The following is a 27076-nucleotide window of genomic DNA, read 5'->3' as shown; positions in this document are numbered from 1 at the left end:
CTCGTTCTAAAAGGATGAGAAGAAGGGAGAAAAGTATGTTAAGTTTAAAACAATGCCAGAGTTCGAAAGAACATTTCTGATTTCTCCTGGGGGGTGAAGAGGTTGGTTTGGATAAAGGTGAAGGGTTGTGCAGTGCAAACAACACCACAGAATAGACTTACTGTTGCTGGGGAATGGAGAGGAAGGTGGGAGGGTATTGTGTTGTTTTATTGTAGATTGGTTGCTGTGTGCTAAGCACTGATATTTGGTTTCGGGGAGCTTGTCACACAGCAGTTGCCTTTGTCTGCTTTTTCCACACCAGAATGTTACATGAACCAGTGTTGTTTGCTGCTTCCTAATCTGGCTCATGAGCGCCATGCCCCACTCACAGATAACAAATAAGTTTGTTACATTATATGCATTTATGTCAGCAAGCAAAGTGCCAAGCTAAGATATATTCATGAATTTATTGTACACATTGTGCATTCTTGTTCAGGCTCTTGGGTGGGAGGGAAGAAAGGAAGAGAATGATAAGCAATCAATGCCTCCTTTGAGAATGCCCAGCCTGTTTAATAAGCTGAGGCTTGTGAGGCTAGAAGGACCTCAAGGACAGGACGTACCCACTGCCTGGTGCTGTCTAGGTAGGTGGCTGGAGTGGCAATTGAGGTCCTTCAGAAGAAGAATCTATTAACCGCTTGTATGGCCCAGGAGAGAAGGGGCTTCACTGAAGGTTTATGAAAAAGTTAAGCACACATAGTGGAAGAAGAGCTTTGTGGTGCTCCCATTAGCCCCAGCAAGCACAGCCAATGACCAGGGATGATGAGAATCGTAGTCCACAGCATCTGGACAGGACCCTACTGTGAGTCCAAGAGCAATACAAGACCTGGATTCTCTTACTTTTTTAAAAAGAGGAAAACCTGAAAAGAAGCTTCAGAAGCTGCAGTCAGGAGCAGAAAACTACCAGGAGGGCTGGCCGGTCCTAAAATCCCCCCCTTCTACCTAATTCCTCCAATCATTTGGTTATATTCCCTATTCTTTTTTCCTCAAGTGGTTGGCTATCCACTTTCATTGTCAAATTGTCTCAGAGTTTAAATGTTTGTGCTAATTATGTTGTGAGGTGGAGTAAAGCATCTTCTCCACAAAACTTTGATTGATCACAATCTCTTTGTTCCAGCAGCCCATCCTGTAAAAAATGTGTTGTTGTTGGCAATGGAGGGGTGCTTCGAAACAAGAGTCTGGGGGAGACAATTGATTCTTATGATGTGGTAATCAGGTAAATGGATTTTTTGCATTAATTAATAAGTTTTAGTAAGTATTTCTATTGTTCAGCATCATTTTCCCTATATGAATCTTTTGTTCATCTGCAAAATAGTGGCTACCATGACTTTTCCCTTTTGAATTAAAGGCCACTGTCATCAGTCTTGGGTGCTAGTATTTAAAAAAACAGCCAGCTTCTCTTTTTGGTACAAATCCTATAATTTTCAACTTTTTGGGTGGGGTGGGTGGGAGGCAATATTTGAAGTTTTGCAAATAGATACATCCAGAAAATTGTGTGACTGGCAACCATCCGCAAGATATACCTTTACTATTGTGTTGTCTTCTAATGGTGGTGGTCTGGCAGTTGTGGAATAGGAAGGAAGCATAGGGACAAGAAGAGAAATACAGCGTATGAGAAGGTGTTGAAGGGTTAATTATTCCTGGACATCTGGTTTCTCTGTTCCACCAGCAGCAGCAGCCAGCCCGGGCTTTGTAATCTCTCAGAACCCAGTGAGCTTCCTCAATAACTTGCTTCTCATTAAAGAGAATGTACACTTTACTCTTGAACTGTTTCTTCAGCAATAGAAGTGTTTGCTCAAGACTGATTTGCATATTGGCAATGAAAAGTCTAGAGAAGCTATGAGTGATTTCACTAAACCGTCTCTTCTTTATAGATCTCTTCTTCTTTAACTTCCTTATATAGGCAGGAGTATTGTTACATTGCCCAACGTTGCTCCTGTTAACACTGTGGCAGCCCCGACCCAATTTTTTTAAAAATGGTGTTGGGTGGGGGTTTTTTTTATAGTAAAAGAAGTGGCCTTATTTTCATCAGTGCTGGCCTAGAAAGAGAAGTGGAGGTTTCCACCCACCCTGCCCTCTTCCCTTGCTTTCCCTAGAAGGCCACTGTACCCAGGTGTGCACAGAAATGTTCTCCTTAGGGACAGAAGAGGAATGGGCAGCTGGAGGCCAGTGCTTTGTCTTCTGGTCTCCCTCTAAAATTCTTTGGAAAGGGCCCTGCCTGATAAGTTTGGGGGATGGCGGCCTATGGTGATTTGACCATTTTTTTCCATCCTAGTTTTGCCTGTTTTAGGTACAGTGGACGCTCGAGTTGTGAACGTGATCTGTGCGGGAGGCACTTTCGCAACCCGTCTGCGCACGGCGGGTTGCAATTTGGTGCTTCTGTGCATGCACAAAGCGCAATTTAGTGCTTCTGCGCATGCACGAGCGCCGAAACCCGGAAGTAACCCGTTCTGATACTTCCGGGTTCGGCGCGGTGCGCAACCTGAAAACACACAACCTGAAGCGTCAGTAACCTGAGGTATGACTGTATGTGGATGTGTGATCTGTTTTGTGTGGGGATGGGGATATGTGTCTTAGTGGCAGGTAGCATGGCAGAAGCAGGAACAGGGCTGGAGCACCTGGGCTACAACTTGCATGCTTCCCCATTCTTATTAAGCCATGGTTTGGCTTGGTGTTAAATGGGAACTGGGCATCTGTGTAGGCATGAAGCTGTATTGCGGAAAAATGGGATTTAGTTTTGTATAACCAATTCTTTTTTTAATGTTCTTCAACAGAATGAATAATGGACCTGTTGTAGGCTATGAAGAAGACGTTGGACGAAAGACGACATTCCGGCTCTTTTATCCAGAGTCCAGTTTTTCAGATCCAATTCATTATGACCCTAACACAACTGCGGTTCTTGTTGTCTTCAAGACCCATGACTTAAAATGGCTTTGGGATCTGCTAAGTGGCCAGCGTTTAATAGTAAGCCAGTTTTATTTTATTTGTTAGTATGCATACATTGTTGAAAATGATGTTGATAATGAAATGTACATGGCTTCTCATCAATAAAATGCCCTTACAAAATAAAATATAAAGCTCTCATACATTTTTTTAAAAAAAATACAAAATGCATTAATTAAAGCAACAACAAATTCAAAATATTATATAACTTTTGCCCACAGAGACCAAATAAAACTATAGCTCAGCTTAAAACTCCACTAAAAGAGCAGGAATATAAAGGTTTATTTAACACCTACTATAAACAATAAAGGCCTAGTGTTTGTTTTACAACACGTTTCAAAGGCCTGGGTGATTTAAAAATGTCTTCACCTAGCACTGAAAAGACCACAACAAACATAAGAACAGCCTGTTGGATCAAGCCAATGTACCATTTAGTCCCATATGTTTGTAGGAAACCAGCAAGCAGGACTCAAGCACAAGAGCTCTCTTTCTTCCCCTTCCCAACGGCATAATGCTGGAACAAAACCTTCATCAATACGCCTTCAATCTGTGCCCATTGTCTATAACGGCACCATGCTATAGGAGTCTGCCTCTCGTCCTTGAGTTTGGCAGATTTAAGATGTTCTTGTTCTGTCCTTGTCCAACTGTTTCCTTTCTCAGAAAATACTTACATTCCTTGTATATTTGTTCCTCACCCACATGCTCACTTAAAAATGGCAGTGATCAAAATCCTCATCTGTAATCAAAACATCAGGCCTGACTGTGTGTCAAAATGTAGCGCTTCTTTGAAAATGGAAACCCCTTTTCCTAACCCCTCCAGTCTCTGGGCAAAGGGACATTACCAGAAACCGTAGATCTGTCTAATAAATAGAATCTACTCTGCATCAAAGTCAGCAGGCAGATGAAGCTACAGGTATTAGCTTTTCATCAAGCTGCTTATCAGTATAATCACTGAAGCTCTGATCAGTTCATTCCTCGAAGTGGAAAAAGTAAACAAATTGTGTTGCATTTTTTCTTAGGATCTGAAAGGTTGTTGTAATCGCTTACATATAGTTTAGCCAGATATATAGCTTTTAAGAAGGTGCCAAAAATATGTGAATTATGTTGTAATAGGAAAGGCTATCTTTCAGTGACTCCTCTTGACCTTGACACTATCTATTCTGAAAAGCTGTGTTTCTCCCACAAATTCCCAGCACAATGTTTTAAATTTCTTGCCAGTTCTGTTATACAGTTTTCTTGTTATCTAGCCATGAAAAAGAATTATCATCTTATTGTTTTCACATTTAGGAAATTCGTTATTCAGTCATTTCCCTTTCCCATAAATGTTGCCCCATGACACAGAATGCATTCAGGAACTCAAAGTGACTGAGTATTTACAACTGGGGCGGCTTCTTTCAGGGTGAGGCAACGTGTGGTTTTTTTCCCTTACCTCTCCCCTCTCAGTGATGTGTGAACTCGTCGAGATAATTTCCCTTCCAGTAATGTGACTTGCCAAGATGTAACAGAGGCACAGTTTTAAAATGCTAAATGCAAGCTCTTTGTTCCACAGAGAACAAATGCCTTCTGGAAAAAACCAGCAACACAAATGATATATAAATCCCACCAAATCAGAATCCTTGATCCCGCCATTACCAGGAAAACAGCCTATGAACTGCTCCACTTGCCTACAAGGTTCTCCAAACACGTGGTAAGTATTATTTCACACTGCTCATTTCAGGAGAACTATTACTGTCCCTGCCATTCTACATGAGTTGGAGGCTGTATAAACCCTAAGTCACATGGTGAGCCTGTACGAATAGAAGTCAGCATGTTTGTTTTCCTTCCTTCTGTGCTTTATTTCAAGATTTTTTAGGATAACCGATTAGGGCTATTATCAAACCAGATGATGATGATGATGCACAAGCACCTTGAAATACCATTTGGCTTTGGAGTTTCCTGTGAGGAACTCTGTAACACAGCCAATGCCACAGGAAGCCTGTGCTATAGAAAGAAGACACATAAACCCACAATCGGGTAATGCCTTTATTAGGATGAATTCAGATGTCATAAAGTAGTGAGCAAGCATCTGAGTTCTCCAGGACTCCTCCTTTATACTAGATGGCCAAGCAGACCCTTTTGTTCTTTTGTTTAATATCCAGCCAGAAGGTGAATTCTGGAGAACCTAAAAGCTTCCTTGCTGTTTTGTGAAATTCAAGAGGTTCCTAATATTAGATGCTCCTAATAATGGTATAATCCTGGGCTGGATCTAGACACATCAAAGCAGTGTTTCAGTTAAACACATTGCAAACTTTGTATGAGAAATCAGGTTAGCAAAAACAGAACTCCACAGCGCCATCTGATGTTTTTTCTTTGCCAGTGTAGCTGAGTCCCTGGTTTGACTATAATATAGGCTGCAAAGTGTTTTGAATCTGGCTTTTAGTTCTCTGAAGCTTGAAATGAAAGTTTTTAATTTAGGCAAAACATTTCTTTCTCCTTAATAAGTAACCAAACACCAGGGCTGTTTTTTTAGCCAGAACTCGCCAGACCAGAACTCAGTTCTGGAACCTCTCAGATGGACACCATAGCCATTAAAAATAGGCGTTCATGGTGAGTTCTGGCACCTCTTTTTCTAGAAAAATAGCACTGCCAAACACTAACACATTGTGTTCGTGTGATGAGTGTGTTTGTAGATAAAATGCTTTTGGTTTTATGCAGCTTGTATTTTTGTGCTTTGTTTTGCTTTTTTAGAAACCCAAGCATCCCACCACAGGGTTAATTGCCATTGCTTTTGCATTTCATATATGCAGCGAAGTTCACCTGGCAGGCTTCAGGTACAACTTTGAGGACCGAAACAGTTCTTTGCACTACTATGGTCATGACACCATGTCTCTGATGATCCAGGTAAAGTGCTACTTCCTTCTTAGCATGCATATCTTGTTCATTCCATTTTATTTTAATTTTGACTGGATTCTATCAAATAGTAGGTTGGTGCTAGCAGAAAGAGAGGGTGCCTGATTTTCGCAGAACCCCTTCCAGTCCTCTGTACATATTGTTTCAACGCCCCACCCCAGTTGTAGGATATTTCAGTTTCAAGGGGCTGCAATGGGTTGCTCCATCTTGTGTGAGTGAAATGCTTTCCACCAGCGCAAAGCCGCCATTGGCTTTAACCCTGTATTTCTAATCTATGGTTGGGCTCAGTTGGTGCATAAGGCAAAGTGAAACATGGCTTAGCATGGATCTGTGGCTTCCTGGAGAGGAGATTGGGATCCCTTTGCTCCTCCTCTAGTCCTGCTGCTGCGGACTAAGCCAAGGCTTGGCTTAGCATGTCGTCCAAACCCAGGCTCATACCTTGTCCTGCTTACAGACAAACCACCAGCTGTATGCTTTTCTGGCAGGGACCCTCATTTGAAAAGGCTGTCAACTAACCTAAGGGAACTGGATGGTGGTCTGCAGCACTTTACCTGAGAAAGCTTTCTCTGTTAAAGTTGCAATTTACATAAAGGGGCTTTCTTAAGTTGTCACTTAGGGACAATCTTCCACCATTTTTGCTGACCATGGCAAGGATGTGTCTGCCCCCTTGCAAGCATAACAAGCCCCAGCCTTCCTCCCTTGGAGCTGCAGAGGTGGGCATGAAAGGGAGGTGGGGAGCTTACTTGGCTGAGCAGTTGTTCAGGTTTCCCATTTCCTTGCTCAGAAGCACCTGAAGCACATTAGCTGTGCAGTGGCAAGACTAGCAAGCAAGTTCAGGGAAGTGGCACCATCATTTTTGACTTGGCTACCGAGTCCAGTTAAAAATCAAGGACCCTTGGTTAGAATCCCATTTATTTCAGTGAGATTTAGGGTACATAATGTTCTCCTGATAGGGCCCCGGGATTAAGATACAGATACCCCCTTTTCACTTTTTTAAAAAAGATTACAAAATTCTGTGTTATTTTTGTTTTGCACAGAATGAATACCATGATATTTCTGCTGAACAAAGGTTTCTGAAGGAACTTGTGGACCGCAGCATTGTGGTCAATCTCACAGAAAAATAAACATGGAAGAATAATCACTATTCACCACCAGACTGATCTGGAGTGGGACGTGGACTCATTTTTTATTTGGATTCTTATTTTTTAATAAGATATCTGCCAAGTTATTTAAGAAGAGGATTGAAGAAGACACGTTGTGCATAACCCCCAAGCGTTGAAAACGCTGAAGAATGCCTCTGCCTTGTTGATACTTGACCAGCAAGCAACCATCAGAGTTAACTGACATGTGTGGATTTATTGAATAATGGAAGAAACGCAACCTTCCGCAAATAGTGTTGGAGATCTATAAAAATGATACAACATGGAGTTTTCAGTTGCTGGTTTCTTTTTCTTCATGTTCTTCTTTCCACGCCCACCCCCAATTTGCTTTGTCTCCATGTGATCACTTAGCACCATCGTAGACTTTCAGAGGTCTAGGTTTTGGAAGTGGGGCATATACAAAGTCCTCTGTCAAATTTGTGAGTGAAAAAGAGAGGTGTTAAAAGAGAGGTCCATGAATGAATCTTCATCCAGCTCCAGGATGGCAGAAATGCTAGAAGTCATTTATGCTACTTAATCCAGCTTGGATGGATACAAACATTGGCCTTTCCAAGGAGAATTATGGGTTAAGGCGACACAGGTGTGATAGGGACAGTAAATATAATGGTCCGCTCACAACTCTGTTCCTAATACATAAGTAACATGGAAAGTTTGATTTTGATGGTCTGAGTCTTCTCACTGGTACTGTTAAAAAGTGGTTTGAGAGTAGCTGAGTTTTTAAAATAATTGCATTATTGCTGAAGCTAAAGCAGTTGCTCTGCTCTAAAACCCCAACATCTTGTAATAGGAAACTTGTGTGTTTCTACATGAATTAATTAAAATGTCTCTGAAATTTTGAAGTGGCTGAATTGGTGGCCACTGGTGAATCTTCTTCTGAACAATTCCAGAACTGAAGATATTTGTTCCAAACAGTCAGTGGTTTAGAATCCTACATGAAGCCATAAACAATAATTTATGTTGGTAGTGCATGCAATCTGAAGGCTAAGAAACGTTGAGGGCTTATGCATCCCTTTTGTGTTGTTAATGTTTAGATTGGTTGAGCAACTGTGAGACACCCTTTCTGCTTTCTATTACTTGCACTGTTCATTTTTTAAGCATAACGCTGAAGTCTCTCCCTAAAAGGGAAAGAACTCTTAATAGCTGAGATGTTCTTTTAAACAATGCACATTGTTGGTGATTTCAGCTTCATAGTTTTAGCCAAAGTCTGCCTGAAAATTTCACAGAGATGTGTGTGAATGAAGAAAACCCAACTTGTACGTTTTTCCCTTGATGGGGCTGTCCATTCGCTTAACAGCTTCAAAGCAGGAAGGAAGAAACCCAACAAATTGTGGTCTTCCCTTCATAAGTGCTGCATGTATTCAGCTGCCTGATTCGAGTCCCACCTGTTGATTAGTATGGTAGGGCTGGCAATCAGGCAGCTGCAACTCAGGACTGGGGAGGCGGACAGCTTCACCTGTCAATTTCTGTTCTGTTTTCCAGATCCAGGAGCCTTGCCAAAGGGGTAAAGAGAAACCCAGTTCACAATGCTTGCAGGTTTTATTGCATATGCCTCCACTTTCTCTCCTTTGCATTGTTCATCCATGAAATGTCTAGGGTTCACGGAAACCTTGCAAGATAAAGCATTGCAACACAAATTATTATTACTAATAATGAGTGAATCCTTTTCTTTACGTGGAGACAAAGTGACAGCCAGTGCTTCATCTCCTTACCTTTTGGCATATTGGGCTGTTGTCAGAGGTGTAAGCACTGTACTGGTGGGAAATCTAGAGCTGATTAGCCCTGTACCTTTTTCTAGGAGCAAATCAGTTCAATAAGGTCTGATAATAGAAATTTGGGAACAGGGCCATATTCAGGAAAGCTAAGTGGGTAATAAGTGCCTGTGTAATTTGTGTGTGTGTGTGTGTGTGCACTTGCTAAATCTTCCATTGGACCCACTCAATGCCCTTTTGCTCTCAAATGCAAGTGTGCTCTCCCAAATTATCTATACCAAAGATCGCAATGATTCTTCCCAAGGAAGATGATCCTAAGTTTCTGGGTCTATTTGGTTTCAGTTTTAAACCCTCCTCCCACCTGGTTTTCTCATTAATTAGAGCACTTTTCTGAAAGCATTTAAGGTCTCTGCTTGATATTCTTCTATAAAACTAATAATAATTTTGCAATTGTTGTGTATGTTTAAGATGCCCCCCCACCTCTCATTACCATTGTTTATATACATGCATGGCTTATGGTTCTGATTTTGTGCATAGGAACTGGCCTATGTGGCAAGGTACTTATATGCCTTGGCATACCGATTACTTTTCTCTGGGGGAAAAAAATTCATACCATTATGTGATTTCTGTATAACTCCTGACAGCTGGTAGAAAAAAGGTACAGCATATGATCTAAATATATATATATCTGAATCCTCGCTGACTTGTACCTAACACAGTTATTCCTACCTGTAAAAAGTGAATTTTTAAAATAACAAATGAACAGTTGTACTGTATAGCCATTTTGAAAAGGTATAAATGAGCCCATTTATACATTTAAAAGTTGACATTCATTTAGCACCTTGGTAAAACTGCAAGTAGACTACTTTGATTTGTCTCTTAAAAAATATACTTATTTGTGGTGTAAGGTCAGTTTCCTCTGCCACACCACTCTGTTTCAGTCTCATAACTGTTGTGTGATTTCTCTAGGTTTGAGAAATGCCCTCCCCTATTGGTGGGCCTTGGCAAGCTGACCAGTCCATGACAGCAGCCAGTCAGAGTGGCATTCTAGGCAGTACTGAGTGGCTGAGAATAGCTGCCATTTTAATTTCCCACAATGTCCTGGAGCAATGATATGCAGGGGGAATGATGCGATATTTATATGACAGCTAGGCAGCCAGGTTCAGAGAGCTGAGCTGTGAGGAAAAGAGCCCCCCCTCAGAGGCAGGCATCAGTGGTGGGCCCTGAGAGGGTCCTGGGATCCTGGCTGCTGCCCAAGCTGGCCAGGTACAAATGCCAGCCCTGTGGATTGTACAGCAGTGCTCAAATGTGATGTCCACTTGTGACCCGGCATTATTTTCATTCCTACAACAACACTTGAGAAGGCTTCCTTTATCCCCACCCCCAGCCTCACCCTTCTGGAATAGTATTTCAACACATACTTTAAGTGATTAAAATGTAGCATTAGTGTGCAGTCTAACAGCACCACATCCCAAACACCATGTTTTGGTTACAGATAGGTAGCCGTGTTGGTCTGCCATAGTCAAAACAAAAAATTTTTTTTTCTTCCAGTAGCACCTTAAAGACCAACTAAGTTAGTTCTTGGTATGAGCTTTCGTGTGCATGCACACTTCTTCAGATGAAGAATCTGAAGAAGTGTGCATGCACACGAAAGCTCATACCAAGAACTAACTTAGTTGGTCTTTAAGGTGCTACTGGAAGAAAAGTTTTTTTTTTTGTTTTGACCATGTTTTGGGTTAACTAATCCCAGTCCTTTAAGTACTTTGGCTTTTCCAGGTTCTATATCGAGGTCATTGGTTCCATTCTTGAAAGCAGCTTCATTTCTCTCAGTTGGTTTAATAATTTAAGGGAGTACTGGAATATGAGAATGGAAAAAATGATGGCTCAGATTTGCACTCTTGAACTCGTCAGTATTTTGATTCTGATATACTATTGTTAGAATTCTTAATATCAAGCAGCAGATATCACTGTCACAAGAAATGTATTTTGTAGTGAAAATCAGCTAGTGTTACGTCACTGTAGACCTTAAATGCTTGTTTTTTCTGTCCCCCAAAGCCACCTTAGCTTTCTTACCATTTAAAATGTTGACATTGTTTTATACTTTAAGTATGTATGTATGTGTGCGTATGTGTGTAAATTCATATCTTGTTAAATGAAAATATTCATGGCTTTTCAACTTTGTTGTCTGTTGACCCAAATTTTGTGGTCTGTTGTTACTATTTGTTTAAAATGAAACTATCAATGTGAATACAGAGACCTATTTTTGTTATAATAAACATACTGAAATGCCACACATGGATTTGTTGTCCTCTTTTGAAAATTAAGTACATCCAGTTCTGCATCACTATTGCTTAGATAGGCACACATGATGCAAAAAATATGACTGATGGGTTGCAGAAAGCATATATACAACTCCACAATTTAATCTGAATCCTATACATGCCTACTAAGAAGTTAGTCACACTTAGTTCAGTGTGGCTTACTTCCAGGTAAGTGGCTAAGTACAGGTAAGTGCAAGCCTAGGGTCCTTTTTACAAATCACAGAATGGGTGCAGCACATAACTCATCGTGACACGCCACACTTTCCCTCCCAAAATCATCATAATTCCCAACAAATGTCATTGTTCTTGCTTTTCATGGAATGACAAGAAATAAATATGCTGAAACATTTCAAAAAGGTATTTAATAAGATCTTTTACAATCAGTACAAAAAAATTAAATACAAATTTATTTGCTATTTTCATATCTTCCATACCTATAGCCTAGCAACGGGCCCCAAGATACCCCAGTTTAGAAGCTTCCTATCATCTCAGCATTCTATAAAACTTCTCATTTTCATGTCTCCGTTATTGCAGTTTTGTGCTAAAAGATATGCTGCATGAAACTCTGTTTAAATAATGGAATGGCTGAGTTATGTTGTATGTGTGATATAAAAATTGAAAATTAATGACAGTATTTTAAAAATCATCATAATAATGGAAGTGCTAGTTTGAGTCCATACTCGTTGCACGTGAAAGAGGCTTCTTTCAGTTAAACATGGTTGGGAGGATTCAGCAAACGAGCCCTTTCAGTGGAAGTCAAGTGTAAGGACTTCCGCTTGTGCAACAGGGCTTCTTCCCCCTCACCCCCCACATACCCCCACCCTGGAAACTGGCTTGGGGTGGTGGTGTCAGGAGAAACCCCAGAACAGCACACAGCAGGAGAAGAGAGAGGATTGTTCCATCTGGCAAGTTGAAACGCTTGGGCAGACGCAACACTCGGAAGGGCACGACGTTGAATTTCACCCAGAGGCTTCCGCTTACATGAAGAAATGACGTAACCTCGTTTAAACTAATGTAACAAAAGTGATGTGCAGCTTCGAAATGCATCCTTTTTCACTGTGACGTTAGCACCGTTGTTGAAGAGAGAGGACACAATCCATCAAAGGGTTAGAGCGCTTAAAGCTCATTGATGCCGCTCCATGCTAGGGGTTTGTATACGTGTTCCAGAAGGTTTCTAGACCCAGATCCGTACGAGAAACCTTGGGCCCACACGAGTGCTGCCCATATGGAGGACCAGCTCAAGCTGCATTGCTGCGCTCGGCACAGTTTGCATTTGCCACATCACGCTGCATGTGGCAGAGAGCTACCCTCCCCCTCTATATAAATACTGCAGTAAAGAAAAGAGGCTGCAGTTAGGAAAATCTTAGGGGGTGCAGACTCCTGCTGTAGACATACCCCAAGGTTCTGGAGGGGTAAACTCTGTTACCCTTTGAGAGGTCTCCAGAGTAGCCCAGCGTCTCTTGAAACCCAGTTGTTGGGTTAGGGCCATTCTTGTACATGCAGTTCTTTCCCTTCTCTGCCTCCACACAGTCCTGTTCAGCTGTTTGGTGATAGCACTGATCAGATGTTCATCAGGAAGGAAGCAGGGATGAATTCAGGCCCCCCCTTCCTCTTCTCTACCAGAAAGTCAGTCTTCATGGTTGTCACTAGTTTCAGCTACCTTTTGCACATGCACACATTTTGCTCAAGGCCAATGGATTTAAGCAGGTCTAACTCTGTGCTGGATTGCAGCCACAGCATACTGCTGCTTTCACATTCTTAAGAATCTGAAGCCTGCATGTTCTCAGGGGCAAGCATTTGCAATGAGGAACGAAGCACACATTCAAAGGACTGGGAAGCAGTCGCCAGCCACGTGACGTGACTTCCATGCAAGGAGGCCCTTTCAGGAGACGACTGACAAAACAGAAGCCGCTGTGCTATCCTGAACCATTGCTAGCTAGCTTAAAGGTAAAGGTAAAGGGACCCCTGACCATTAGGTCTAGTCATACATGACTCTGGGGTTGCGGCGCTCATCTCGCTCTATAGGCTGAGGGAGCCTGCGTTTGTTCGCAGACAGCTTCCGGGTCATGTGGCCAGTATGACTAAGCCACTTCTGGTGAACCAGAGCAGCACACGGAAATGTCGTTTACCTTCCCGCCGGAGCGGTACCTATTTATCTACTTGCACTTTGACGTGCTTTCGAACTGCTGGGTGGGGAGGAGCAGGGACCGAGCAATGGGAGCTCACTCTGTCGTGGGGATTTGAACCGCCGACCTTCTGATCGGCAAGTCCTAGGCTCTGTGGTTTAACCCACAGCGCTACCCACGTCTTATCCACCATTTATTAAGTGAAGATAGAAGTGGACCAATGAAGAGGCAACTTCAGTTCTCAGCTTATTCCAAAGAAAACTACTGAGTCCCAAACAAAGAGGCAAACAAGGTGGAGGTGGGGGTGTAATTCAGCCAAATTTAAGTTTGTTAATGTTGCTTTTGATTTCACTAGGTGCAGGAGTGGCCAAACTAAACACTACATGGAGTTCCATGTAACTTCCTCCTTAATGAAGCAGTAGAGGTTGCAATCGAGAACTGGAAGACCAGTAGGGAGAGAGTGGAGTCACTTTAAACTCTTTCCCGTCTGAAGATAACTCCACTGAAAATTGTTCCCATGCAGCTTTTCTATGGAGAAAAGGTGGTTGGGAAAGGGGGCTGCTTTTAGCTGGAAAACTGTCAAGAGAGGAGAAAGTTAAAAAGCTGCTCTCCTCCCTCCTACAGGAGTCTTTTTTTTTTCAGCCTCTGTGGCTGCAGTGTTTGTGTGTGTGTGTGTAAACTGCAGATGGGTGGGTGGGAATATGTGATTCTGTGTCAAATGTACTTTGGTGCTAAGCATGTACAGTACGTAGCTTTCACCGAATGAAATCAAAGCAACGTAGAAGTGCTCAACTCTTGCTCCATCCATTGGTGCTTGTTTGAGATATATCTTTCAGCACCTTGCCTTTGTTACATGTTCACTATTCCATATACCTATTTCCAGAGGTCTGTTGGCTGATCTGTGAGGCAGCAGGGATTATCTAGCAACCACAAACCTGTTCTGTCCTCACCTTCACTTGTCTTCACATAACAGATACAATCACTTGGACTGAAAGTTTTATCTAAAAAGTCATTGTTTTCCAGTACTTATAGATCTAGATAAATGCCTTTGAAAGTACCCCAGTTGCTGGTGAAATGACCCACTGCTCACTGGAAAAAAGAGCTGGGAAAGTTTTCCTTGGCTTTCTGAGGACTTGGGGTCATTTCTTTGCTTAGCTAACACCAAAAGCGATTCTTTTCTGTCATTCTTTGCAGGTACAAGTTGGAAGAGTCCTGCACAGCAAGAAAGGACTATGGGAAGGAGAAGCTTAATTTACATTGCAGGATTCTACACCTCTAGTTCACATCCGCATCGTACATTTTAAACACTCTTATACTAGTGCAACTAGTACATTGCTGAGGGACTTCAACTTATTGCTCCACTGAATTCCTTCCTTGATGTGGATGTGACCAGCACTACTGTTGCTGTACAGTACTCTAAAATCAGCACCACTGTTTCTTTTTCTTTCCCATATCCCCCTTTAGCTGAATGTTTCAGGTAAGCAAACGGTAAAAGCGCATCACATGAGCACCTGGTGTGAACCCCGACATAGTCATTATCCAAGGCAAATGTTGAACATGTTCAGTGTACAGCAGCAAATAGATCTCCACTGGGTTTGCCACCACTTTTCTCTATAACAAGCTGTAAATAATGTTTGAAGTTGTAATTTTATTTGAATGATTGTACATGTTGGTCCAAAAAAGAAAACAAAATAAAAGTCATTAAATGCACCTTTCAATGGTATAGATTTGGAGAACGGGCAGGGGGAGTTTTTGTTCTGTCCGAGTGTTTTGGTTTACATGGGATACAATAAATATCCTGAAAAAGATGAATGGACATATTGCCCAGCATAGAGTCCTGCTGCTTGTTCGGATGGCATCTGGATATAAACTCTGTCACCTAGCGTCAGCTGAACGACGGCACTCCCAGAAGCTTGGTCCAGGAAGCCTTTCTTGTATTCATCGTATGTGTACATCAGGGGCTCGTTGTTCTTGAACAAAGCCACCCAAACATTCCCCCCTTTACAGTGAACGTGGTAGGCAAAGTAGTAAATCCCTGGGATCTCGCAGGTGAAGATGCCAGTCTGTGGGTTATAGTTCTGCCTGCCATTGTAGAGGAGCTTGTCAAACACCACAGGAACTCCAACCCGTGGGAAAGGTGTGGTGAGCTCAGCTGTGAAAGCTGGCATCTCGTAGGAAGCGGCGCCGTTTTTGATTTTCTTGTAGCCGTATGGCGTCTTTGCTCCATCAAGGCCTGGACCCACCTCAGGCAAATATTGTCCCATAGCTGGCGGTGTGGGTTGTATTATGACTGGTGGGCCTGGTGGGCCAGGAGGCCCTGGAGGTCCCTGGAGGCCTGGCTGGCCAGGAGCACCAATGGACCCAGGCTTCCCAGGTGGGCCTTGCATCCCCGCAATTCCAGGTTTCCCTGCTCCTGGAAATCCTGGCTGGCCTGGTAGGCCTCGTTCACCCTTCACCCCGGGAAGCCCGGGAGGTCCAATTGGGCCACTGGGTCCTGCGATGCCTGGGATTCCAGAAGGGCCTTGGAGGCCTTGAGCCCCTGGGATCCCAGGCTCTCCTTTGGGACCCATGGGCCCATGAGTACCAGGCAGACCTGGCAAGCCTTTGTGACCAGCTTCCCCTTTTGGTCCAATTGGGCCAGGTAAGCCTCTTAGGCCTGGAGACCCCACTTCTCCTGGGAAACCAGGCTTCCCTGGGAAACCCTGTAAACCAACTTCACCTTTTGGACCAATTGGTCCTTGAGGGCCAACAGCTCCAGCTTCTCCTTTAGGCCCTTGAAACCCCATAGCACCTGAGGGCCCCATTAACCCTGGCAATCCTGGTTGGCCTGGTTCTCCTGGTGGCCCACCCATACCAGGTGGGCCCATGTGCCCCTTTTCACCCTTAGGCCCAAGTGGTCCTGGAATACCGCCCATGCCACGCTCACCTTTAGGCCCAGGGAAACCTGGCTTCCCAATCCCAGGCATGCCAGGAGGTCCAGGTAAGCCTGGCAAGCCTTGCTCACCTTTCCCACCTGGAAACCCTGGCTGCCCTGGAATTCCATCTTGGCCTGGTTTCCCCACACCTGGAAGGCCAGGAGGACCTTGAATTCCAGGAGCCCCACCTAACCCCCGAGGCCCTGGCTCTCCGGGAAGCCCTGGTTTGCCTGCAGGTCCCTGTGGGCCTGGGAAACCAACCATCCCTGGCTTGCCTACCCCTGGAAGCCCAACAGGACCTGGAGGACCAGGTAAACCAGGTGGACCTTTTAGCCCTGGCAATCCTGGAATCCCAACACCTTTATCTCCTTTTGGGCCTGGGGGGCCTTGCATTCCAGGTTGCCCTTTCATCCCTGGCTCGCCCTTTCCTCCTGGCTGTCCTGGCAATCCTCTGTCACCTGGCTTTCCTATTCCAGGGAGTCCATGAGGTCCTGGTTGCCCTTGGGGCCCTGGAATGCCCATAGGTCCAATCTCTCCCTTTGGTCCCATCTCTCCTCTTGATCCCGGAGCCCCCATCGCTCCTGGTTTTCCCGGCATTCCAGGCATGCCTGGTTTGCCAATCCCTGGATATCCTTGTGGACCTGGTTTTCCTTTGGCTCCTGGCACTCCATGTCCTGGTATCCCTGGTGGTCCGGGTGGGCCTCTTGGTCCAGGCTCCCCAGGAGGACCCTGCTCACCTCTCAAACTGGCTAATGGAAGTTCTGCTGTACAAGAGAGAAAGAGGGAGCGACAATTAACCATTATGTCAGTTGACAGGCCAATCATCTAAGTACTTCAAGGGGAATTAATATAGTAAGCTTGCGCCTGGATTTGGATTTGATATCCCGCTTTATCACTACCTGAAGGAGTCTCAAATTGGCTAACATTCTCCTTTCCCTTCCTCCCCCACAACAAACACTCTGAGGTGAGTGGGGCTGAGAGACTTCAGAGAAGTGTGACTAGCTCAAGGTCACCCAGCAGCTGCATGTGGAGGAGCGGACACGCGAACCCAGTTCACCAGATTACGAGTCTACCGCTCTTAACCACTACACCACACTGGCTCTCAGATTTGCTGCTAATGCAGTTGATACCACAACTGAGGTGGCTTGATAACCACAGTCTTCAAACAGCATTGCCATTTTAACAGTTAAAAACCACGTTGCATATTTTAAATGGCTATCTCCACCATTTTCAGTGGCACAGTGTTATTCTCTGAATGCATTCCAAATATAAGACTCCTGCTTTCAGATGTACATGCCTTAGCTCCCTTCCTCTACAATGTTTCAAGTAAGAGTTCTATTTCTTAAGCTAAGGGTGTGTAATGAATTTGGAAATTCTGAATATTTGGGGAATAGGTATGAAACTTCATCAAAATGCAGAAATACATGCCTTAGGTCACTTGGAAATATTTATAGACATAGTATTTAAAAAACCTTTTCGGCATGCCATGCAGAAACCCCGCAGAGCTCCATCCAGAAATAACTCTTTATGTTCACTTACTATACAAACAAATATACATATTTTCTGTTAGATGACAGAGGGATGGTTAAGAACCGAAGTAGGAAGGAGCAGGAAGAAGGACAGCTCACGTCTTGCCAATGTTACCTTTTCCTTTCTTTGAAATCCCCTTCTTGCCAAGCATGGGTATCTGTGGGATTTCTTTGATGTACTGAGGCACATATTCTTTCCCATAGGGCAAGTGTGGCCCCTCCTTGGCCATGTGCTGCATTGGAACACCATCTTTGCCCAGTGGCATGTGAGGTACTTGTTGCCCCAGGGGCTGGTACTGCGGCACTTGGGGAGGCATCTGCTTGATCCCATAATAAGCACCTGCTTGGGTGGGCCTCAGTAGCCCAAGGTAAAGGGATGCAACCGCCGTCAAAAGCCACATAGGTGCTAGCAACAAAGCCATAACCTGCAACAAAACAGAACAGAACAGCAGTTGCAAGGGAGTGGGGAATGGCAAAGGCAACTGTATGTGAGGGATGGAACCAGAGGCATTGAGAAGAAGGAGGTTTGTGGTGGCTGCAGTTATCTTAACCTCTTTAACCTAAGTGCTTTTCTTTATAGTACTGGGTGAAGCAGCTATAGCTGTAGCCACCATCGTATTCCCAGTGGCACATCGTATTCTTCCCATGGCACTGCATGGTAACAACATTTCAAACATTTTTTATTAAAAGGAAGGAAAAAAGGAAGCTGAAATCAGTCACACCTAGAGTCCATGGGTCCCAGCCGTCAAGGCTATCTAAGCTGGTTCCACACCTTCTCCTCCATCATTCGGTCAGCAGAGAAGATGCCTGGAAGACCAACTTGGAGGACTTGAACTTTCAATCTTGTTGAATTATTTGGTTCCTAGCTATTTTTGTGTGTGCATTTTCATGAACCCAGTTGCTAGGTTTTTTTATTGCTCATGTGCAGATCGACTGGCAGAGGGGACAAACTCCATCCTATTTCTTGAGATGTAACACTTTCAAGTGAGCAATCTGGGATGGGTTTCTTTGACCCTTCAATTAATGCTGCTCTTCCTTTGTCAAATAATGTAACCTTCCTGCTCTTCTGATACATAACATTGTTAAACCGTGGGATTTGCTACCGTGGTGCAGTGATGGCTACCAATATAGGCAGTTTTAAAAGAGACAAATTCATGCAGGATAAGGCTGTCAACTGCTAGTCAAGATGGCTATACAGTGGTACCTCAGGTTAAGAACTTAATTCGTTCCAGAGGTCTGAAAATGTTCTTAACCTGAGGTACCACTTTAGCTAATGGGGCCTCCTGCTGCCGCTGCGCCACTGCCGTGTGATTTCTGTTCTCATCCTAGAGCAAAGTTCTTAACCCGAGGTACTATTTCTGGGTTAGCGGAGACTGTAACCTGAAGTGTCTGGAACCTGAGGTACCACTGTAGGCACATTCTACAGCAGCAGGCAGCAGCAGGGGGTCATTTTCCCTCATGCACTGCTTGTAGGCTTCCCAGAAATATCTAGTTGGGCTGCCATACTTATGGAAAACAGGATGCTGGATTTGATGCACTTTTGGTTGAATGCAGCAAGGCTCTTCACAAGTTCCCTGAGAGAAAGAGCTAGAAGAAGCTAAGATTTGGCCTAATAGAACTAAACAGAAAAAAGAGGGTGGAAACCACGAAGCAGTATTTGTAAGTGCACACTAGAGGGGGTGTTTGCTGTACAATTCTATACAATCCCCACTCTTCTGAAAATCCAGATTTTTTGTTTGCATCATAATTAAATTTGAAGCAGTCATTTCACGTTGCATTTATATGAAATTCCGAGGGGGGAAATATCTGAAGAGAGGTTGAGAGTCAGTAGCGCTCCACAGTAATAATGGATAAAATCAAACATTTGCAGTCAAGTACAGCTAAGTCTGCTATGTTCAGCATGGCTAGATTTGCTATGAAAGCGATCCAACTTAGAATAGTTTATGAGGACAAATGCTTGGATCAAGGGCTCTTACCTCAAGGATACTTCTTGTCACTAGAGGCCCAAATGTCCTCTGTGGCTAGGAATGCCTTCTACCAGTTGTATCTGATTTGTTAGCTATGAAACCTCCTGGAAAGGGATCGCTTGACCACTGCATAGGTAACCTTGAGGCTCAATTACCGTAATGTGCTCTATGCAGGGCTGCCCTTGGGCCTGCTTAGGAAGTGCTAACTGGTGCAGAATTGCACAGCTGAGGCTGTGGCACAGGGCATAGTTGTGCAATGACACAGACTCGAAACAGATAGTTTCACCTTAAACAATGACTATTCTTTTGGGAAAACACCCACAAAATGGGTAGACAGTTAAAGCCTCAGGCATTTACAAACATTCTTTACACATTTTTTTTTAACTAAGTAGTGAAAGTTAAGAACAAATGTCTCAATACTTGGGAGAGGGGGCCACGCACAGTATTAACATATTTGAGTAATGCATAATGTGCCAGTTCATAATTACACACAGCTTCCATTCTTTGCTTTCTATATTCAGTCGATGTGGATTTAAAAGTCAGCTAATTTAAGACCTGACTTATCAGGCAAAAACGACCAGGAATGCATGGATTTTCACACTCAATGAAGCCCTCAGTATGACACTCTCGTCATTTGCATATGTAGATATAATTCCAATGCAACCATTTGATAAACAAAACTATTTTGTTTTTTTTTGGTTTTTTTTCTATTAAAAACATTTATTTTGCTATCAAGCAGAAAAGCAATAGTTACAGTTTTCACACTTCAGAAAGAATTGCCTGTGTGTGTGTGTATAATTAAGCCTCACAAACATGGCCAGGGAAGAGGATTATATGTATGGTTTAAATATTTTAGTGCTGAACGTGTGGGTCCGGATTTTTAAAACAGCTTATCTTCATGAAAGAAAATCTGTTATGTGATACACAATTCAGTTATAGTCTTCATCAGCTTGAGCCTGTGTATGCCATTTACAATACAAAAAGAGTTAAAGCTGTATTTAGAATATTGCAATACAGGTGTAATGGGAATTGGGGTTGCTTGTGCGTAAATTCCAAACTGCTCCCAGCTGTTGGGGTAGCTAAACCTTTCCCTGATTTGACAGCCCTTACAAGGCGACTGTCTCAGTCACTGGCAGAATCCGTCAGTGGGCGTTCCCTAAACTTCTTCCAACATAAAAGCTGTTTGACGCCAAGTCTCCGCCTAGCCTCCCTGCGCGGAAGTCTCCTGCGCAGAGTGGGCGTGGCCAGCGGAGGTCCTGGGCTCTCCCCGCTGGACCCTGTGGAAGGGTCTTGGAGCCCTCTCTCCAAAGACCTTCCCTCCTCCCCTTCTTTCCTGGTGTCACGCCAATTTCCTTCCCCAAGGGAAGTGTTCTCCCTTTCCCTGCTGGTCCCTTCTCCTGCATCGTTGGAGAGCCCTACCTCCACTCTGGGCTCCGATGTCAGTTCCCTGACAACAGGTGTAAGCTCTGTCTTGGACTTCCCAACCCAAGTCATCCCATCAATTTCCCCTCTGCAAGTGGATGTGCCCCTGATACAAGGGTTACGACAGAATCGTGAGTCTCCTCCTTGTTCTCATGGACTACAGTCACTACACAAATCAGCTCTAGGAAAGCATATCTCATCATGGAGGAGATGAAGTGACAAAAATATGGTTTGGGGGAAATTTCTCAGCATGATCCAAGAAGCTCCTTTTGCCCCCAAATCAGTAAACAAATACGTAGTTCCACTGAAGACAACTGGAATGAACTTGCAAGTTTTGTTTCTAGGCTTAGCATCTCACTAGCAGAGAACAGAGGAGGAATAATGAAAAACTTGGGTTGAATGGATTCTTTGTGGCCTAAAAAGGACACACCTTAAAGTATGGAGCAATTCTACTCTACATGATTCAGTATTGCTTTATATTTACATTTGATTGAATAAGTCAAAGCAAATTTAAGGACCCTGAAACTCCCTTGATCATTTCACTAAACAGCAATGAAATCCTTAAATAAAGTTCAAAAGTAAGCACACCTTTTCAACATTTTAAAACAGAAGATGCACTTCAAACGAAAAGGCTTATCTGAGCACAATTCTTGCCCAGTTTTATTTATTTAAATTGATACCCCGCCCTTCATCCCAGAGGAGCCCAGGGGGGCAATGTAGACCTCTTTTGCATTTCCCTTGTTTGATGACTCAGCAATCCTAAAGCTAGTAAATGGAGGTTCTAGTCCATACACTGCAGCACTAGTTTTTAAACTGAATAGCATATCGCCTAGAGAGCTGGGAACAAGATTGTGTACAATTACCTGAATTATTGTTGCTCATATACCCATTTAAATGCAGATATGCAAAATTATCCATTCTGCTCTACATTTAAAAGGGGTTTTTTGCCCCCTTTTCTGTTCTTGTTAATCTGGTTTGAATCAGGCTGTTCAGTTTAATATATTGCAAAGTGCTGACAAAGCCAACTTGCAAAAGGAGGATGCAAATTAACGGTTCCACCAATGTTTCAAGTATCTAAACAATTCCATTAAAATATCTTGACATTTGAAAGGATAATTGACTGTTGAAATGGGAGCGTTTTCAGCTTCAAAGCATGCCCCTAATACCTTTAGCTTTTGTGAGATGGTCCTAAAAGCTTACACTTCATTTCCCCTTTTGCATGAACCTCTTAAAACCATCGTCCCCACGGGATGTCTTTTCTTCTTGCTATTTTGATTTCCTTAAGGGGATTTTGTCAATTTCGCTGTGCTTTCGAAAGCAGGGAAGTGACATTGGCAACAAAGCTCTTCTATTCATTTTTAGGAAGCATGAGGAACGGCACAGCAGATCTGCAAAGGTGAAAGCAGGCTACCTTGAAATAGGAAAAGACCCCCAAGCAGGCTCTACAACATTGCCATGATAGAGTGTGTAGCATTTGTAAAAGAAAATGCATTTATTGTTGTTCTAGATTTTAAAAATGCAATTAAAAATATTACCTCAATGAAAGCATCAGATAGAGTAAATATAATAAATATAAATATACACGGAGAGAGGTTGAGAGAGAATATCTCAATCCGTCCAGCTATAGCTTGTTGTAAACATTTCATCTGTTGGATGTATGACTATAGACCCTGGAGAAGCGACTGCCGCCACCAAGGACATATGACTAGAAGCTGCTATTGGCAGAAGAGAACTGGTATATCACACTGATCCTGGTCTGACTGCACTGGCTGCCATAGTTTCTGGGTTCAAGTCAAAATGCTGGTTTTGACCTATAAAGCCTTAAATGGCTCAGGGCTCAACACCTCAAGGACTGACTCTCCCCACATGAACTGACCCAGACCCTGTGATTAGGGTGTTTTTTTGGGGGGGGGTGTTTTTGAAGGGGGGGGGACATATCCTTAAAATAAATAGGTCTTTGGGCTTTTATTTTAATTTAAAAGCATTTTTCTTGAAAAATCTCCCTAGTTGCCATACATCCCGGTTCTCCTGGACATTTTGCAGATTCAGCGAAAATCCGCCCAGACGCCATTTTGACAGTCCGATTTCTAGACATGTCTGGGGGAAAAACAGATGTATGGCAGCCCTCCCTGCCTGTGTTCATAATCTGAGGCCCTTCTTTGCTTGCCTCCTCCATGAGAGGCATGGAGTGTGGCAACATGAGAAGAGGCCTTTTCTATGGTGGCTCCCAGTTTGTGCAATGCTTTCCTCAGGGGACTCACTTGGTGCCTCGGTTACACAGCTTTAAGTGCCAGGCAAAAACATTCCTCTTCAACCAGGCTTTGGGTTGATTAAGCAATTTATAGCCTTTTAAACTGTGGCAGGTGGTGGTATTATTTTTGTTTGTTAGTACGGTATGAATTTATATATTTTTATAATGTAAACCTGTGATCCATGGATGAAGGGCGGTATGGAAACAACAACTTGTTAGCTCCCAAAAAGTATCATGTGAACAATGGTGATTGGCTCATCAGGGCAAATGGGGCCCTACCCCACCTGCCTCAGTCTGCCCCCAGCTAGTCCCCACATGCCTACTCTCTTCCTTACAACTCCCCCCCAAAGCTGCCCCCCCAGCTTCTTCCTCCTTTGTCTCAGTGGTGCCCTTGAATAACTCAGCAGGGACGAAGTTGGGGCAAAACAAGAATTAGTAGAACAAGAATTAGTTCGCTCTGCCCATTGTCGTCTGTGGTTACCTGTGTCATTGACTCTGGCTCCCCCTGCTGTTGGCCTCCCTCCCTCTCTTCCTTCCACCCCACCTATCCCAATGGCCATCAGCCACCACTGCATATGAAGCAGCCACGAAATGCTTAAGTATGATGCTAGCTTAAATTTGCTTAATATTATTCTTGAATGTGATTCTCTGTTGCAATCCCATGGTTTTATGGCTTGATTCCTTGCCATAAAATACTTTCTTACCCACTTCTTTGTACAAACTAGCAAAACACAGCATTGGCCTTTCATTTGTTCACTTTGATGCTGTGCACACTGTGTTTTCTTAGTTCTTGCCTCCACGCTGCTTTATGGCTTATCTGTCTTTCAGAAAAGTACAGCAAAATTGAAGTTTGTGTCTTGGGCCTGAGTCTCTGCCATGTACAGTAATTCAGCTCACTGTACTTTGATTATCCCGTCCAAGAAGGGGTGGGGAGAGAAAGACAACCGCCTCTCTTGTTTTCTTTTCTTTGTATTAATTTTATAGCTCCTTAGAAACCCCAAATCCCAGTCCAAGGGAGATATTCAAACCATGAAAAATGTCTATACAATATTTTTCTTGAAAAGGTCTCTGGCCCTTCAGACCGTTTTTATTGGAAGGCAGCATTTCCCCCACCCAATTGCAAGAGAGAAATCTTGTCTTGTGCGTACCTTCCCTCCAATTCTGGAAGAGAAGGTATGTCTATCCAAAAAAGCAAAATGAAGTGCTACAATCCACCCCAAAGGAAAACAAGGCTGAAAACCACTGGCCACATATGTCTCTGCCCCTCCCATCTCTTTTGCTTTACTGTTGTCGCCCTTTTCAGGTGTTCACTTCGATCACAAGAGGGATAAACGTGTGCAGGTAGACAAGCATGTGCACATTTTCATGTATACCCCAATGAGAAGTCATGCCTTCAGTGTTTTGGACCTCACTCCCTAGAACTACCTCCCACAAGAAGTTAGAAAGGCATTGCCCTTATTAAATGTCAGATTCTTGGTCAAGATTGTCGTATTTATTTATTGTTTTCTCTTTTTGTAAACTACGTTGAGGGTGTGTGTGTGTCGTGTGTCTCTGTGTTATAATCAAACACTGTATACATTTTATGAAATAAATAAAATAAAATAAATTTCAGAAGACTTTGCACCATGAATGCTTCACAGATTTTTTTTTTAATGGTTGAGATTTTAAATTCTAGAGGCTGTAATTTTTTGCATATTTCAATGTTGCTCTCTGCTTTGAGACCTCGACGGTAAAAAGCAGGATATACAATTTAAAATAAATAAGCATCCTCTGCATTAACATCCTCTGCATGCTGGCTGCACCCTCTCTTCCTCACCCCCTCTCTGCATTTAATGCCAAGGTCTGAAAGATGTTTCAGCTGAATGCTGTTAGAAGAGGACACTCCTGTCGTTTGATATGGAGAATGTTCTATAGATTGGATGTAGCCTTGCTTTGACGCTGTAGGCAATTTAAATGATAGCTTCTAAACCCAGCTGCCCAACTCTAATGGGAGTGCCAGAATTTCCTTTCTTTTCAGATAGGGGCCTTAGGGCAGGTGGCAGCAGCTGGGTCCCCAGCAGTTGCCCAAGGGTGCTTCATGCAGTTGGTGGGCCTAATCGGCTCATTCCTGAACATATATTTATTATAACTACTACATAGGCTGCTCATGGAGCAGGGAGACTACTGCAGCCCTGTTATACGTGGTGGTCAGGGCAAAAGGTACGAGCGGCAAGACTGCTTTGCCTGCAGGTGGTGCCACAATTGGGCGTGATGCTGCTGCACAATGGCAATGAGACGGATGTGGGATCCAATGGATCCCAGGCAGACTCATTGTCTCCTTGCGTCTGGAATGCTACATTTTGGGGCCTTCCACTAGTTGCCACCAGTGGAACTCCCACCCACCTGACAGGTGGCAAGAGATCAGCTTAGTTAGGAGTGCTGGATAGAGGGACCCTTCTGCCCTACCATAGGGAGTGGGCGGCGCTGTGGTCTAAACCACTGAGCCTCTTGGGCTTGCCGATCAGAAAGTCGGCAGTTCGAATCCCCGTGACGGAGTGAACCCTTGTTGCTCTGTCCCAGCTCCTGCCAACCTAGCAGTTTGAAAGCATACCAGCACGAGTAGATAAATAGGTACTGCTGTGGTGGAAAGGTAAATGGCATTTCCGTGCGCTCTGGCTTCTGTCACGGTGTCCTGTTGTACCAGAAGCGGTTTAGTCATGCTGGCACATGACCCGGAAAGCTGTCTGTGGACAAACGCTGGCTCCCTCGGCCTGAAAGCAAGATGAGCGCTGCAACCCCATCCAGGGGTCCTTCACCTTACCTTTACCTTTTTACCTCTACCCCACCAACTCCCTCTCACTATACTTTTTACTTGTTCTTTATCTACAACAGTTTGAATGAATTATTTTTTCCTGCTGAAATCAACAAAAAGAAGTAACTGTTAGTATTTCACGCCTCCGATGTTGCAGATGAGACTGGTGTAAATCACATGCCTGTCTGGAAAGAGTGTGGGAACGGAAGACAGTCTTATCTCTTCCGCTGTATGTACTATTGTACTGTACATTTGCTTTTACTTGTCCTTTTTTTCTTCTCTCGGAGCTGGAGAGAGAGGACGCCATGATTCTGTTTGTCTGTACACAGTGTGTAAATAAATACGTAGATTAGCTCTACGATGTCTCACGCTTCTTGCTGTGTTATGCTAGAAGATTAGTGTGCATATATCATTTGATATATGTTGCTGAAGCGCACTGGAGAAGAAGGGAAATGCCTTTTACTGGAGGACGCTCGGAGTCCAGGGGCACCCCAGGGTATTTTTCCAACAGCGACTTCAGTAACAGTAGCCCTTGTATCCCATTGAGGGAGGGGAGAGAAGCAGGCAATGGTATTCCATTGAAAGTTACATATATGGCTGATCCTTGCTTTCCAAAGAAAGCTGAGAAAGCAGGCACACATGTATTGTTTCCTGCACAATTTTAATACATTCTAAAAAGCAGCTGATCGCCGTTCACAGGTCTCTGAATGCATCTGGAAGTGGGATTGTCAAGGCAAAATTCTGTTCACATCACTCACTGGGATGCACAGCTGCCTCAGCAGCCAGTCTGCTCCATACCTGGAGAAGTGAGCATTTCTCCTCCTCCTCCTCCTAAGAGGCTTTGCCTGCCAAGTGTCAACACTACTGTCAAGCCTATAAATCTTGGAGATTACTTTTGTTTGGAACTTCTCCTGCTATCCTGATGAGGAAATAATGGAACTGCCGAATTCCTCTGGTACATACAAAGCTAAATTGAAAATAAAGTTGAAATGTAATCAGGCACAGATGGTTTTGATA

The 27076-nt window shown here is 43.6% G+C and overlaps 2 protein-coding genes across 10 annotated transcripts in view; one reads left to right on the top strand and one right to left on the bottom strand.

Moving 5' to 3' along the window:
- Positions 1–10151, top strand: part of ST3GAL6 (ST3 beta-galactoside alpha-2,3-sialyltransferase 6) — a 45697-nt gene extending 35546 nt beyond the window's left edge. For 3 of the 6 annotated variants that reach the window (XM_083611713.1, XM_083611714.1, XM_083611715.1), the window contains exons 6-10: positions 1154–1252; positions 2811–3000; positions 4529–4666; positions 5707–5859; positions 6906–10151. In XM_083611713.1, coding sequence (XP_083467839.1) covers positions 1154–1252; positions 2811–3000; positions 4529–4666; positions 5707–5859; positions 6906–6992 — 667 coding nt within the window. In that variant the 3' untranslated portion in view covers positions 6993–10151. The remainder of the gene's footprint in view (positions 1–1153; positions 1253–2810; positions 3001–4528; positions 4667–5706; positions 5860–6905) is intronic. The other 3 variants (XM_083611716.1, XM_083611717.1, XM_083611718.1) reach the window with 2 other exon arrangements.
- Positions 10152–11401: 1250 nt separating this feature from the next.
- The window catches only part of COL8A1 (collagen type VIII alpha 1 chain), a 94208-nt gene continuing 78533 nt past the window's right edge, over positions 11402–27076 (bottom strand). For 3 of the 4 annotated variants that reach the window (XM_083611555.1, XM_083611554.1, XM_083611553.1), the window contains 3 exons: positions 17744–18053; positions 13364–16863; positions 11402–12998 (listed from right to left, as the gene is read on the bottom strand). In XM_083611555.1, the coding sequence (XP_083467681.1) occupies positions 14960–16863; positions 17744–18050 (2211 nt within the window). In that variant the 5' untranslated portion in view covers positions 18051–18053 and the 3' untranslated portion in view covers positions 11402–12998; positions 13364–14959. The remainder of the gene's footprint in view (positions 12999–13363; positions 16864–17743; positions 18054–27076) is intronic. The other variant, XM_083611556.1, reaches the window with a different exon arrangement.

The sequence above is a fragment of the Podarcis filfolensis genome (assembly GCF_964270895.1).
Source record: "Podarcis filfolensis genome assembly, chromosome: 4".
Taxonomy (NCBI): domain Eukaryota; kingdom Metazoa; phylum Chordata; class Lepidosauria; order Squamata; family Lacertidae; genus Podarcis; species Podarcis filfolensis.
This window is presented reverse-complemented; position numbering and strand designations above follow the sequence as displayed.